At 50.4% G+C, this 12,792-nt stretch overlaps 1 protein-coding gene across 1 annotated transcript; it reads left to right on the top strand.

The window, feature by feature from the left end:
- Positions 1-327: 327 nt before the first annotated feature.
- LOC102383988 (olfactory receptor 2AT4-like) lies at positions 328-2,590 on the top strand. The gene is made up of 3 exons (XM_006036686.1): positions 328-366; positions 1,250-1,337; positions 1,530-2,590. Exons 1-3 carry the CDS (start codon positions 328-330, stop codon positions 2,588-2,590), a joined length of 1,188 nt encoding a protein of 395 aa, XP_006036748.1.
- The last annotated feature ends 10,202 nt before the right edge of the window (positions 2,591-12,792 follow it).

The following is a 12,792-nucleotide window of genomic DNA, read 5'->3' on the forward strand; positions in this document are numbered from 1 at the left end:
TGAATGAGATCTGCCCGCTGTATACCAATGGATCATCCTCTTAAACTTTCCAACGAATGACGGATCATCTGGAAGGTAATCAGAGGCTTACTGGTGTTAGAAAATATCCCTTACCCTAGAGCAGGTATGTGAGACCAGAGCAGTACATTTTCAATGGTAGCTTTTAATTAGAAACAGCGGCATGAAAATGGACTACGAAGCTTAATTCACGTGGACTTTATGAATCGTGAATGCTTATTTGAATCTTTTTAGTGTAAACCTAATAAATCTAATAGTTATAAACCTGATCAATTATAGGCAGCAGTAGGGCTATTAAGGGTGAACAGCATGACGGTGCTCTTGGCAGCGAGATCTAAGAGCATGAAGGTATGGAAAGGATATACAGGTCTGATGGGCACTCTTTATTTGACAGGCAGATACATCTGGAGCCCTGAGTCCAGTTGTGGCCCCCACTACAGAAAGGATGTGGACACATTGGAGAGAGTCCAGTGGAGGGCAATGAAAATGATTGTGGGGCTGGGGGACAGGACCAGTGAGGAGAGACTGAGGGAACTGGGCTGACTTTGCCTGAAGAAGAGAAGACCGAGGGGATTTGATAGCTTTCAGCTCCCTGCAGGGGCTGCAAAGAGGATGGAGCTGGACTGGTCTCAGTGGGGGCAGATGACAGGACAAGGAGCAATGGGCTCAAGCTGCAGCAAGGGGAGTTGAGGTTGGATATTAGGAAATACTTTCTCACGAGGAGGGTAGTAAAGCACTGGAACAGGCTCCTCAGAGACATGGTGGCATCTCCATCCTTGAAGGTTTTTTAGACCTGGATAGACAAAGCCTTGGCGGGGATGCTGTAGTTGGGGCTGGTCCTGCTTGGAGCAGGGGTTGGACTAGATGTGACCCCCTGAGGTCCCTTCCAGCCCTTGTTTTCTACGATTTTCTAGCACTCCTAAGACAAGAACAAGCAAACAACCAAAGAACGTAAAAGGCATGTTATAAAATTCATAAAAGAAAATGCTTATTTCTTGACTGCAATTTAATATGGTGGAAGCATTGCTATGGAGCACTGAATTAAGGGGTGTAGTAGGAAGCAAAATCAGCCCAGACAGGCATCCTGCTGTTTGCTGGAGCAGGTAGCATCTTGCTAATAGTCATATCAAGTGACATTTATTCCATGAGCTGTTACTACCGCTCCCCCGGCCCCAAGTCACCGGAGTCTCACCTCAGCCTGCTCCCTCCTGCTCCAGCCTTGCCTGTGCAGATGTACAGCGGAGAGCCTGAGCTGTCTAGAGCCAAGGAGACAGACAGGGTCATCAACTACCGGTTACCCAATGGCCTGAACGTATCACGTGGAGGGAAGGGGACTGCATGTCCAATGAAGTTGCATGAAAGGGATTTATGAATTTCTTCAAAATCATACCCCAAACAGTGTGCCCACCCATCCTTCCTTCCTCAATGAAATCTTTAGCAAACCCCATAGTGGGAATGACCATGCAGAAGCGTTTTTGTCATACTGAGGACCGGTGTGTTTTTCATGCCAGACATTTCCACCAATCAAACCACGGACGACTGCAACACAGACACTTCCAATAGAGGCTTGTACTGCATTGGGTTTCCTGCTCTTCAGGACTACCAGCTCCCACGCATTCTTGTCTTTCTCTTATTCTACCTGCTCATACTAGTTGGCAACATCACCATCATCACGGTTGTGGTGGTCGACCCAAAGCTTCACAAGCCCATGTACTTTTTCCTAACGAATCTCTCCGTGTTAGATATCCTGTTCACAACCACGACCATTCCCAAAATGCTGGCTATGTTTCTGGTCGATGCCAAAACGATTTCTTTCCAGGCCTGTTTCCTGCAGATGTACAGTTTCCACGGGCTAACGGTGACAGAAGCACTGATTCTGGTGGTCATGTCTTACGATCGCTATGAAGCCATTTGCAATCCTTTGCATTACGCGGTTAAAATGGCCAAGAGGATGAACATCCAGCTGGCAGCAAGTGCCTGGATAACTGCCCTGATCATCCCAGCACCTGTCATGATCCAGACCTCTCAGTTAGCGTTTGGTGAAACCACCAAAGTTTATCACTGCTTCTGTGATCACCTGGCCGTGGTACAAGCAGCCTGCCCGGATTTTGGTGCCACTTTTCAGACCTTCTTGGGGTTTTGCATTGCCATGACGGTCTCCCTTGTGCCTCTTACCCTTGTCATCCTGTCATACGCCCTGACTATTATCTCCGTATTAAAGATTGACTCCAAGGAAGGTCAGAGGAAAGCTTTTCCTACATGCACTTCCCATCTGATTGTGGTTGGCAGTTACTACTCTTCTGTGCTTGTGTCTTGCATCTCTTACAGAGTAGACGTGCCTATTGACACCCACCTCATGAGCAATGTGGTTTTTGCTATTTTATCTCCCTTGTTAAATCCTCTCATTTACACTTTACACAACAGGGAAGTGAGACAGGCAATAAGGCAGTTTATTGTGCTCAAGATCTTTTCTCCTTCTAAAAACATTGAAGTGTTTTGGGGGGAATTTGCTCTAGCACTATGTGAACCTCTGCACTATTTCAGCCCCCCAACCCCTTTGAAAAGAGAATAATTAAGGCTCAAGTGGTTTGCAAAGCCTTCCGTGACACCCTTGCCTTGGAGTGAATTACATCCTTTCCTGTAGTGCTAACTATCCTCTTTGGACCTGACAAAATGGTAACGGTGTTTGCAATTTTGTCCTTTGGATTGCTTTCTTCTCTGGACAGCCCCCGCAGATCGTCGTGCGATGCCATGGTTATTGCAAAATCAGTTTAAGTGTGTGTAAGTGCCTTAAAAAGTAGCTTGTACTATAAAGGGAAAAAAGTGTCTTCAGAGAAAAGGGTAATGTCTGGCACTGCATTTATTCTCCCTTTGTGAATCTGGAGCCGTCACAGTCTGTTTCCACGTAGAAAGATTGTTTCCTATCAGACAGCCCTTCACATCCAGCCAGGGATCTGGAAATTAAATAGTTCTTTGCTTCTTGGGTGCCTCACCCCACTGCGGTAACAGGGTGGGTGACTGCGTGACCCCTTTGTGGGAATGGGAGGGGCCCAGATCCCACCACTGCCGAGGGCACACAGCCATGAAACCTATGAACTCAGCCCATCTGCCCTGTACGGCAGATATTTCTGGGTTGCAACCGAGGGAAGTTTTCCTCTTATGGGTGCAGTAATTTGATCAGACTCACATGGTATAAAAGTGTATATAAAATGCTAGCGTGTCTAAAATGCTAACTTGTATGGATAAATACTCAGAGCTGCCTAACCAAGAGCACCTTCCTTATGAACAGAAGCATTTCCACCACGAAGTTGCCCCCAAAGGTGCCACATAAAGGTATAGCTCAAGCCAAAAATAAACGCAATTCTTATGCTTTCCATCTCTGTGGTCCACCCTAGCAAAACCAACAACTTATTTCCCATATTTCCCATAAACAATTTGTTCCCCATATTTAAGAGTTTCATCATGGCATTAGCTATTTTCCCGACACACAGTCTCAGCGGAGTCTGTTATATCTTTTCTTCGTGTATGAAATTCATACCTCTTATTAAGCATCAAAAGTTTGAGTGCCTCTCTGGAGTCTCTCGAAGGTGACTTAGCAAACCGATAGTCCAAGGCATAGCTAATATTTCCAGGCACTGATTAGGAACAGGGGGACAGGAGCCCTCACCTGAACTACACCCCTGGGGCAAGACCACAGGAAGCACGAGGCCTGATGGCATCAGCTGCATGTGCCGGAGAAAAAGCTGCAGGAGCAGGACTTGGGAATGCAACAGAGAAACCCATGGACTTTGTGAGAAGCCAACCTCTGGGGCATCGGCAGAAGGACCAGCAGCCAGACAAAGAGGTGATGGCAGCAGACGATGTTGCCCTAAGAGATGGCAGCAATAACAAAGATACCAGAGTAGGGGCTGCAGCGCCAGGGTTGAGGAGAACACCTCAATACAGAGGGCAGTTGTGAAAACAGCAGATCTAATTCTCAGAGGCCAGGGAGAGACATCATCCCTGCCAAGGATGGCCTATTTGTCTACCTTTGCAAAACTAGCCAAGGATGGCAGCATCAGAGACTACAGAAAACAGAAGCTGCAGGCAGGCCAGTGGCCGGTCCTCAGGAAGCAAAGGTAGGCCAACCAAAGCAACTGGGGTTGGGTGCCTTGGGGCCCTGGACTTTGGGCCTAGACTTGGTTGTGGGTTAAATAAGGAGTCCTGCATTTTGGGGAGAAACCCCACTAGGGGTTAAGGGGAAAGCAGATCCTCAAATACCGTAGAAGAACTAATGGGCTGCTCCTGTTGGGGACTATGTCAGGGAGGGCAGGGCTGGAAGAAAGCCTTGCCAAGCTCACACAAGGGAAGGAAGACCGTCCTGTTAGTCCCAGGAGCTCCGAGGGGATGTGAGCAGGGACCTACAATGCCAGAGGTAGAAGAAGGTATCCCTCAGGCTTGGTGATGAGCAAAGGGCAGAAACCACAGAAGCAGACTCACCAAACAGGAGGAGGGAGGAAAAGCACCGGTGGAGTCTGGTACAGAGAGGGTTGAGGGACTTACTTATGTAAGACCATTGCCAAGTGCCAGAGGATGATCCAATGTCCATGGGGTGGTCATGTTGGACTCTCTCTGTACTCCAGGGCCCTGTCCCCTTTGTCCCAGTTTGGGAGGCCAGCTATAGAGCAAGCAGCCAAGGGGCAGGTTGGCTATTGAGGCCAAGTGCAAACCCACGTGTGGCTAGGCAATCACATGACAGGAAGGGGCGGGGCTTTGGAGTAGATAAGCCCAGCGACTGACCCAAAGGAGGCAGTCAGGCCCTTGGGCTGGGAGAGAAGGGCTGCAGGAGACAGGCAGGGAGGCACTGAGGTCACCTGCGAGAGGAGGGATGGGAGGGCCGAGTGGGAAGTGTGGCTTCAGGTGACATTGAGCCAGGGTGGGGGAGACACAGTTTGTGAAGCAGCTTGCTTGTCTTTCTGCTGCATTTCTGCTTGGGACTGGAGGACTGGATTGTGGCTGTAGGGGAGGAAGAAGGCCACGGTGGGGTGCTGGTGGGACACTCTGTGACAGGTAGCTAGCCTGGGCTCAGCGGCCCAGAGGGCTCAGGGCTGGTCCATAGGATGAGAGTGCAGGACATGGCCAGGGGCCCAGAGCACGCGAGTGCAAGTGCGAGACAGGTCTGGGGCCCAGGAGCCAAGGTCTGGGGCAGTGGGTCTATGCTGAGGAGCACAGCCAGAATAAAAGGGCCAAGACTGATAAAGCTGAGGGCCAGAAGCTGTTTTCAGGCCGGGGGGCCCACTCTCAATAAGGAGGGAGTAACATCTACAAGACAGAGGCATGATTGCAGGGGAGGATGGGAACATGAATATAGCCGATAAGGCAATGGGTGCCATGAGGCTCTGGTAGGGCCAACTTAGAGCCTGAGGGGCAAGACCAGAGCCAGGTGGGGACAGGGCATACCAGCTGGCTAAAGTGAACTGGGTCTCACTCTGGGACCCTGGGGTGGCCACCCTAGACATCGTAAAAGTTCCCCCAAGGCTTGACTGGCAAGATAAAAAGGGAGGGGACCTGAGGAGCCACAGCGGGGCAGGAATTGCTCGGCTACAGGGACCCTGGGGCCTGGTTCTGCCACGGGAGCCAGCGCACAATTGTTACGGGTCTGATGTGTCCACGTGTCTGGAGCTGCAGCGCTCTAGGTAGAGCAGTCCGCTTGTGCAACGAAAATGATTGGGGGCTGGGGCACGGCACTTGTGGGGAGAGACTGGGGGAACTGGGCTGATGTAGTCTGGAGAAGAGAAGACCGAGGGGGATTGAATAGCAGACTTCACCTCCCTGCAGCGGGGTGCAAAGAGGATGGAGCTGGGCTGTTCCCAGTGGGGGCAGATGACAGAGAAGGAGCGATGGGCTCAAGTTGCAGCAAGGGAGGTTTAAGTAGGATATTAGGAAGAATTTTCTCACTAGGAGGGTGGTGAAGCACTGGACCAGGCTCCCCAGAGAGGTGGGGGAGTCTCCATCCTTGGAGGTTTTGAAGACCAAGGTAGACAAAGCCCTGGCTGGGATGATGTAGTTGGGGCTGTGCCTGCTTGGAGCAGGGGGTTGGACTAGATGTGACCTCCTGAGGTCCCTTCAACCCTCATTTTTTATGATTTTATTATTCTATGCTTCTTTGGGGCTTTAGACACCATAGGAATTGCATGCACATCCAGGAGAGGAGACTCCACCTCCAGGATAACGGTTACATCTGCCGAATTGTCAGTAAGGGCTGGTATTGATGCAGTCACTGCTGAGCTTGATGGCACCATCTGGACATTGCAGATGCACTGATGTAAGACATTAATAAATAACAAAGTTTGGATATCACCAAAGATATGCAGTCCTGTTCGGATTCGAAAAGCACCAGTGTGAAACCTTCACAATACAGAGACTTGAACTCATTTTCAATGGAAGTGGGGATGCCAATCAACAGTAAAATATCCAAAAATCTCAGCTTCAATCTCCGAGGGAGCAGGAGTGCCTGACTGACAGATGAACGGCAGAAGAGAGACACGAGGGTCCTTTCGAGCCACAAGACCGGGCTGACAATGCAGCAGCTGAAGCCCTGGTAGAAATCTGCTTCACATTACTGTACCATTTCTAAGGAAGATTTTTCAGTCTCTGAAGTGTATCTCATTGGTTTTTCCATTACAAACACTGAAAGTGGGATGCAAAAAAAATAAAAAATGCTGAGCCTGTCCATCACACTTCCTGTCTCACTGAGGGAAGAGTCAGAGTAAAAAATAGATATTTTAGCACAAGCGGGTGCACATAAATTACTAAACTACAATTACAACTACTATATTGAGAGACAACTGCAAGATCAAACACGCTCGAAGAAATCACCCTAACATCAAGACTCTGTAGCGTGTCTCACTGCTGGGGAAGGAAGGAGGAAGAGAGGGATCGTGAGTGCTGCTCCATCCTACGTGCCTTCAGCCAGGAGCTGGGCTAAGGTTTAACATTAATGGTGAGCAGGGAGCAATACTTTGTACGCCGAAAAGATGTGTTGATCATTCTAGCATTAAGAAGTTAGCATCACGCAGGATCATTTTCAGGTCCTTTTCCACCCTGGAAGAAACTTCTGTACAACTCAGTCCAGGTTTGGAAAACCAGATTGAAACAAGACACGGACAACTGTGGTTTGCGGATTCTCAGCTTCAAACTTGGCTCGGGCGTCATTGAGGGTTTCCAGGAGCAAAAACCCTGATCATCCTCCCCTGGGTATCAATTATTATGAAAAACATTTCATAAGACCCAGAAGAGCTACACCCACTGAGAGACCAATTTGGACAGTTTTTATGGAAAAGCCACCCCAGGGCTCCTGTCTCGGGAGGGCCAACTTCCAGGACGTAATCGTGAAAGGAAGAACAGGTCTGTTTGTATCTCCAGTTAGGGTTGTTGAGAAGAAAAGCCCTGAAACATCCATCCTCCCAGCTTGGCTTGGCCTTATATTCTTGGACATTTTCTGCTCGTGTAGATACCACCGCCACCCAAACTCCGTAAGGGGGTTGTGGGCTGGGAGGTGCATGGCTGAGAAGGGTCTGGGGGTTTTGGTGGAGCAGAGAGCCAGCACAAGTCAGCAACATGACAGCTAGGCAGGGTGGGTGACAAAAGACATCACCCACCAAACCCCTGGCCTCTCACAACAAAACCAAAGCAATCTGGGGTTGCATTAACAGCAGCAACACCCGTCAGACACGGAGCTGACTAGCCCAGCGCTGGTTATAACTCATCTCGAGGTGTTGCACCCAGTTCTGGGCAAGGGATCGAAGGCAGGTGAAGCAGGGTTGGGGGTCCAACCCCTAAACCTCATGCCCCTGGGGGTCAGATTTGCCTGCTGTGCTCTCCAGCTTCCCTCCCCTCCTGTCTCTCGCTCTCAGGGCACAGCCCGTGTCTCAGCACGTCCTCCATCTCTCCCTCTAGGCTCAGTCTTTTGGCCCTCTTGGCCTCAACCTGCCTCTGTGTCTTGGTAGGCTCTGCCTTTTGGCCCTCTAGGCCACAGCCTGCTCCTGTCTCTCTCAGGGCTCGGGCTGTGGTTCTCCAGACCTCAGCCTTCCCCCAGCTAACTGGTCCAGGTGCTGCTGACCCCATCATCACCAACCCAAGGACTGCTACCTGCAGCCTGCAGGCTGGGCCCTGTAGCCCATTTGGGTCGGCTGCTCCCACCTGCTGCTACTTGCAGCCAGGCTTGCTGCAAGCTGCCTGCTTTTGTTCTCCTAATTCTGCCCGGCTCTCTTCCTTCCCCATAAGAGGGGTAGGAGTCCTCTATGGCAGAAGGATGTCCCGGAACTGGAGAGGATCTAGAGATGAGGAACAAGGACGATAAAGGGGTTAGAAGAATATAGGCTGTATGAGGGTGCTGAGAGGACTGGATATGCCTCGTTCAGAGACAAGGCACAGACGTAATAGCACTTTGCAAATACTTGACGGGCGCCATAAAGAAAGGGAAGACAACTGTCCTCAGCAGAGCAGATTTAAATTAGCTCTCAGATGAAGCTTCCTTACTGCCAGCCTAGTAGGACATTGGAGCCAGCTGCCTGGGAAAACTGTACCGTCTTCTTGCCTGGAGAGAGGCTGAGAAGTGTTTGGCAGAGATGCTTCTGGGAGATGCATCCTGCGTGCAGGCAGGGCGCTGGACCAGGCAACCCTGGAGGTCCCGTTCCACCAGACGAACGTGTGCTTCCCCCCTCGCTCATTTAGACCTTTAACCTAGGCATCCGCTGCCCTCCTCTCGCTCCACCTGCTCCAAGCCTCACCCTTTCGACCTCTCTGCTAGCTGAAAGATTCAGCCTCGTCTTCCGAGCCATTTGGAAAAGGATCCTATTTCTGTCCTTATCATCTCACAGTCCAGCTACTGTCACGTCCTTTCCTCTGGCCTGGATGCCGCCCCCTTTGCTTCCCCGAATCCATTCATTACAGTGTCATCTCCATTCCTTGTCAGCCAGTCACCCACCACTGTCTCCTCTCCTCTCAGTACTTCTCAGTCCTCAGTGGCATCAAACACACGTTCATTCACATTCGTACTCTCACCTCTAATGGACTGCAATCGCAGAATGCTTATAGCAGGGTATCTGCATGGAGACTGTCTTGGACGCAGACCTCGGACATGGTTCAGTCACTCGCTTAAGAACTGCTCTGTGGAGCTCTGCTCTGTGCTGCAATAAGTTTTTTAATAGCAGCAGTTCAAAAGATGCCAGCAAGAGTAAGGATGCTGGGACTCGGTAAGCTCTTTGCCAGGCTGGGGTGAACAGGCTCGATTCCACCCTGGGCGGTCTTTTCAGTTGGGCAAATAGTCATCCCTAGCAAATAAGGAGTTGCGATCTCTCCCATCACTGATAGGAAGTTATTAGAGTGTAGCTAAATATAGACCAGTATTTGGATGTCTCTGGGCATGTCTACACATGCAATTCATGTTATATGGATTTACTGCATTGTAAACCAGCCCTGGGCAGCCGTCTACATGTGAAGCCATTTGGGAGCAGATTTGCTGCTTGTGGGAGTAGCCTGCAAAAAGTCAGGTCCTAGCTAATAAGAATTTGCATTCTCTCCCATCACTGATATTCAGTCATTAGAATGTGGGTAAAACTAACCCTCTTTTTGGATAGCTTTAATTTTTCCCAAGGTGTCAGAACCAGCGCTTGGGCCCAGATTTTACAGCTGAATCCTGAACCTCTCATGCAAAGAACCAAAACCCCAAACAGAACAGCCTTGACCGGGTGTCGTCATCAGGATATGCAATGCGGTAGCTCAGACCCATCTCTAGCCATAAGCTGTGTGTGACACATGCCAGGAGTTGGGTTTCTCTCCTCAGAGCCGTGGTACTTTTTGAGCAATGGTGACACCTGCACTGGGAAGGCACTTTCCTCTAAGCCCAAGATGCTCTGTCCAAATAACTCATCCATGCACTGGTACAAGATGGGGACTGACAGGCTGGGCAGCAGCTCTGCAGAAAAGGACCTGGGGGTGACCGGGGGCAAGAAGCTGAACAGGAGCCAGCAGTGTGCCCTTGGTGCCAAGAAGGCTAACGGCATCCTGGGCTGCATTGGGAGAAGCATTGCCGGCAGATCGAGGGCAGTAATTCTTCCCCTCTGCTCAGCACTGGGGAGGCCACATCTGGAGCCCTGTGACCAGCTGTGGCCCCCACTACAGAAAGGATGTGGACCCATTCGAGAGTCCAGCGGAGGCCAACAAAAATGGTTGTGGGGCTGGGGGACAGGACTGGTGAGGAGAGGCTGAGGGAACTGGACTTATTTAATCTGCAGAAGAGAAGACCGAGGGGATTTGATTGCAGCCTTCAGCTCCCTGCAGCTGGAGCTGGGCTGTTCTCAGTGGGGGCAGATGACCGGACAAGGAGCAAAGGACAATGAGGTTAGATATGAGGAACATCTTTCTCACAAGGAGGGTAGTAAAACACTGGAGCAGGCTATCCAGAGAAGTGATGGACTCTCCATCCTTGGAAGTTTTTAAGACCCAGAGAGACAAAGCCCTGGATGGGATGATGCAGTTGGGGCTGGTCCTGCTTGAAGCAGGGGGTGGAATAGAGGTGACCTCCCAACCCTCATTTTCTATGACTCTAAGATCCCAGCTCTCCTCACCACTGCTCAAATGTCCTTTGCTACCAGAAATCTCAGCACGTGAACTTTTGGATGATTAACTGAATCTGGGGGTGCTTTCATGTTTCCTTCAATCATGAGACAAAGTTTGGAAGTACATGGCTGGATGGAAGAGTCACGCAGTTAAGTCAATGGCCAACGTCCAGTATCTTTCAATGGCAGTAGGCCTCGGTTTCCTATGAATCATGGGGCTGAAGCATTGCATAATATTTCATCATGTTACACATTCTCCAGTTCATGTATCTCCTTTTTATTTGCTCGACTGTCAGCATCTTCAATGTGATTTGCACGTATTGTGAACTCTGCGCGCCACTGAGGTCCCAAACCTGCCGGGACTGTTTATCATTAAAGTAACGAAGGCCATTTCAGTCTCTTAATTGAAGGCAAAGAAAAAAAAACCAATGCTGATGTCACCTTTGGGGACTGCGATGGGGAAAACAACCAAGCAGTTTGTTCAAAAGACACGCAATCCTCTTAGTCGGTCCAGTTGCAGAGGCTTTGCAGCTGGAGTCTCGCGCCCATCATTGAGAATAAGCCTAGCCACAGTGAAGATCTTTTCATCACTTGAATGTGCAAGTGAGTTACTATTCACATGGCTGTATTACATGTTCTTACCTTTCAGTCTAACTACCTACTTCCTTTGCTTTAGCTTTTTGGATGGAAACCAGGATGGAGGGAACCTTTACTACAACGGAGAGCAACAGACACCAAACCAAGGCATTTTGTTTGCCTTGAGAAATAAGTTCCAAGACACCACTAATGTTAAGGATACTACACCTTGAAAGCTTGCATTAAATACAATAAAACCATTTGCTTTTTAAAGTAGGGCTTTTATAATGTAAACTATCATCTGAAATCTTTGCAGAGTTAAAAGAGCAATACAGGGGGAAGAAAGCAATGACATAGCACAGGTCAGAAGGGAGGAGAGAGTAAACTACCTAGACATTTCCTGTGTCCTCACAACAGGCAGGGTGCTCAGCCAGAGCCCTCTGCACAGAACAGGGCACCTGAACACGACACCTGCCACGGACCACAGCAAAGGGTATTTGGAGCAGAGGGATGCAGGAGCCCAGGTCCCTGGTGTCCGGGATGGGACAGGCAGAGAGCGGGTTTGTGTCCCTGGCAAGAAACTAACAGCCCTGAACAGGAGGGACCAGAAACTCCAGCACCTGCAGTCAGTGCGGTGCTACATAGGGCAGGTAGAGCAATCCCGTTAGAAGAGGGGTGGATGGGAATGGGACACCCCAGCAAGTAACCCACAGTGTCACGGGCTCCAGCCCCAGCCCTGGTGAAGGAGGGAAGAGGCTGAGGTTCCTGAGTGTGTCAGCACCCAGAAGAGATGCTGCAGGGTTGGCAGCTTCCAGCAAGGGGAGGCAGTGAGGTTTGCTGTGCCCATGGAGATCGCCAATTCTCAAATGGAGGATGCTGCATATGCAGCCTCCAGGCAGATAGACTTTATACTGGGGTAGGGGGAAATCCCTTTCCAGACAGATTGAGAGCCACAAGTGGGCCATGACCCAGATGGGGAGAGTGTGTAAAAGTTTCCCAGGGGCAGCAGGAACCCAAAGAAAAACACCGCGGTGGAGGAGAAAGAGAGGCTCTGGGGGAGCGGGTGAGAGACAGCAGGAGCCCCAGGGAAGACGGAGGGAAATGCACAGGCACAATAAAGGCTGCTTGTTTGCAGCAGATCGGTCTGCTGTGCTGTTTGGGAGGTCCCGTCCCGCCTGTGAAGAGGAAGACACCCCATCCTGAGCACTGAGCAAAGAGGGAGCTCTGTGAGGCCACGGTGCTACAGGGAGCCGGGGCAGACAAGAGCAGGGGCTCAGAGCTGGAGCTTGTCTCTTTAGAAGTCACCCCAGGGCTGGCTGCCCGGTGTCCTCACCGCCAGCAGACAAGGCTTCTTCTTGGGGAGGCTTGAGGCGGAGTTCCCCCTGACATGGGCTGGTCCATGACCCTCTATAGACCCTACAGAGCACTGAGAAGCGTGGGTGTAGTAGGGAGCAAACCAATCCAGACGGGCATCCTGGCATTTGAAAGCGCAAACAGAAGTTACAATTTTTGCCTGATCTGGTCCCTGAAAGTGCTCTACAGCTGTGATCAAACACAAGTGCATGACTGCAAACTGCTTTAAAATGGCCCGGTTCAG

This window comes from Alligator sinensis, unplaced genomic scaffold (genome assembly GCF_000455745.1).
Source record: "Alligator sinensis unplaced genomic scaffold, ASM45574v1 scaffold1381_1, whole genome shotgun sequence".
NCBI lineage: Eukaryota > Metazoa > Chordata > Crocodylia > Alligatoridae > Alligator > Alligator sinensis.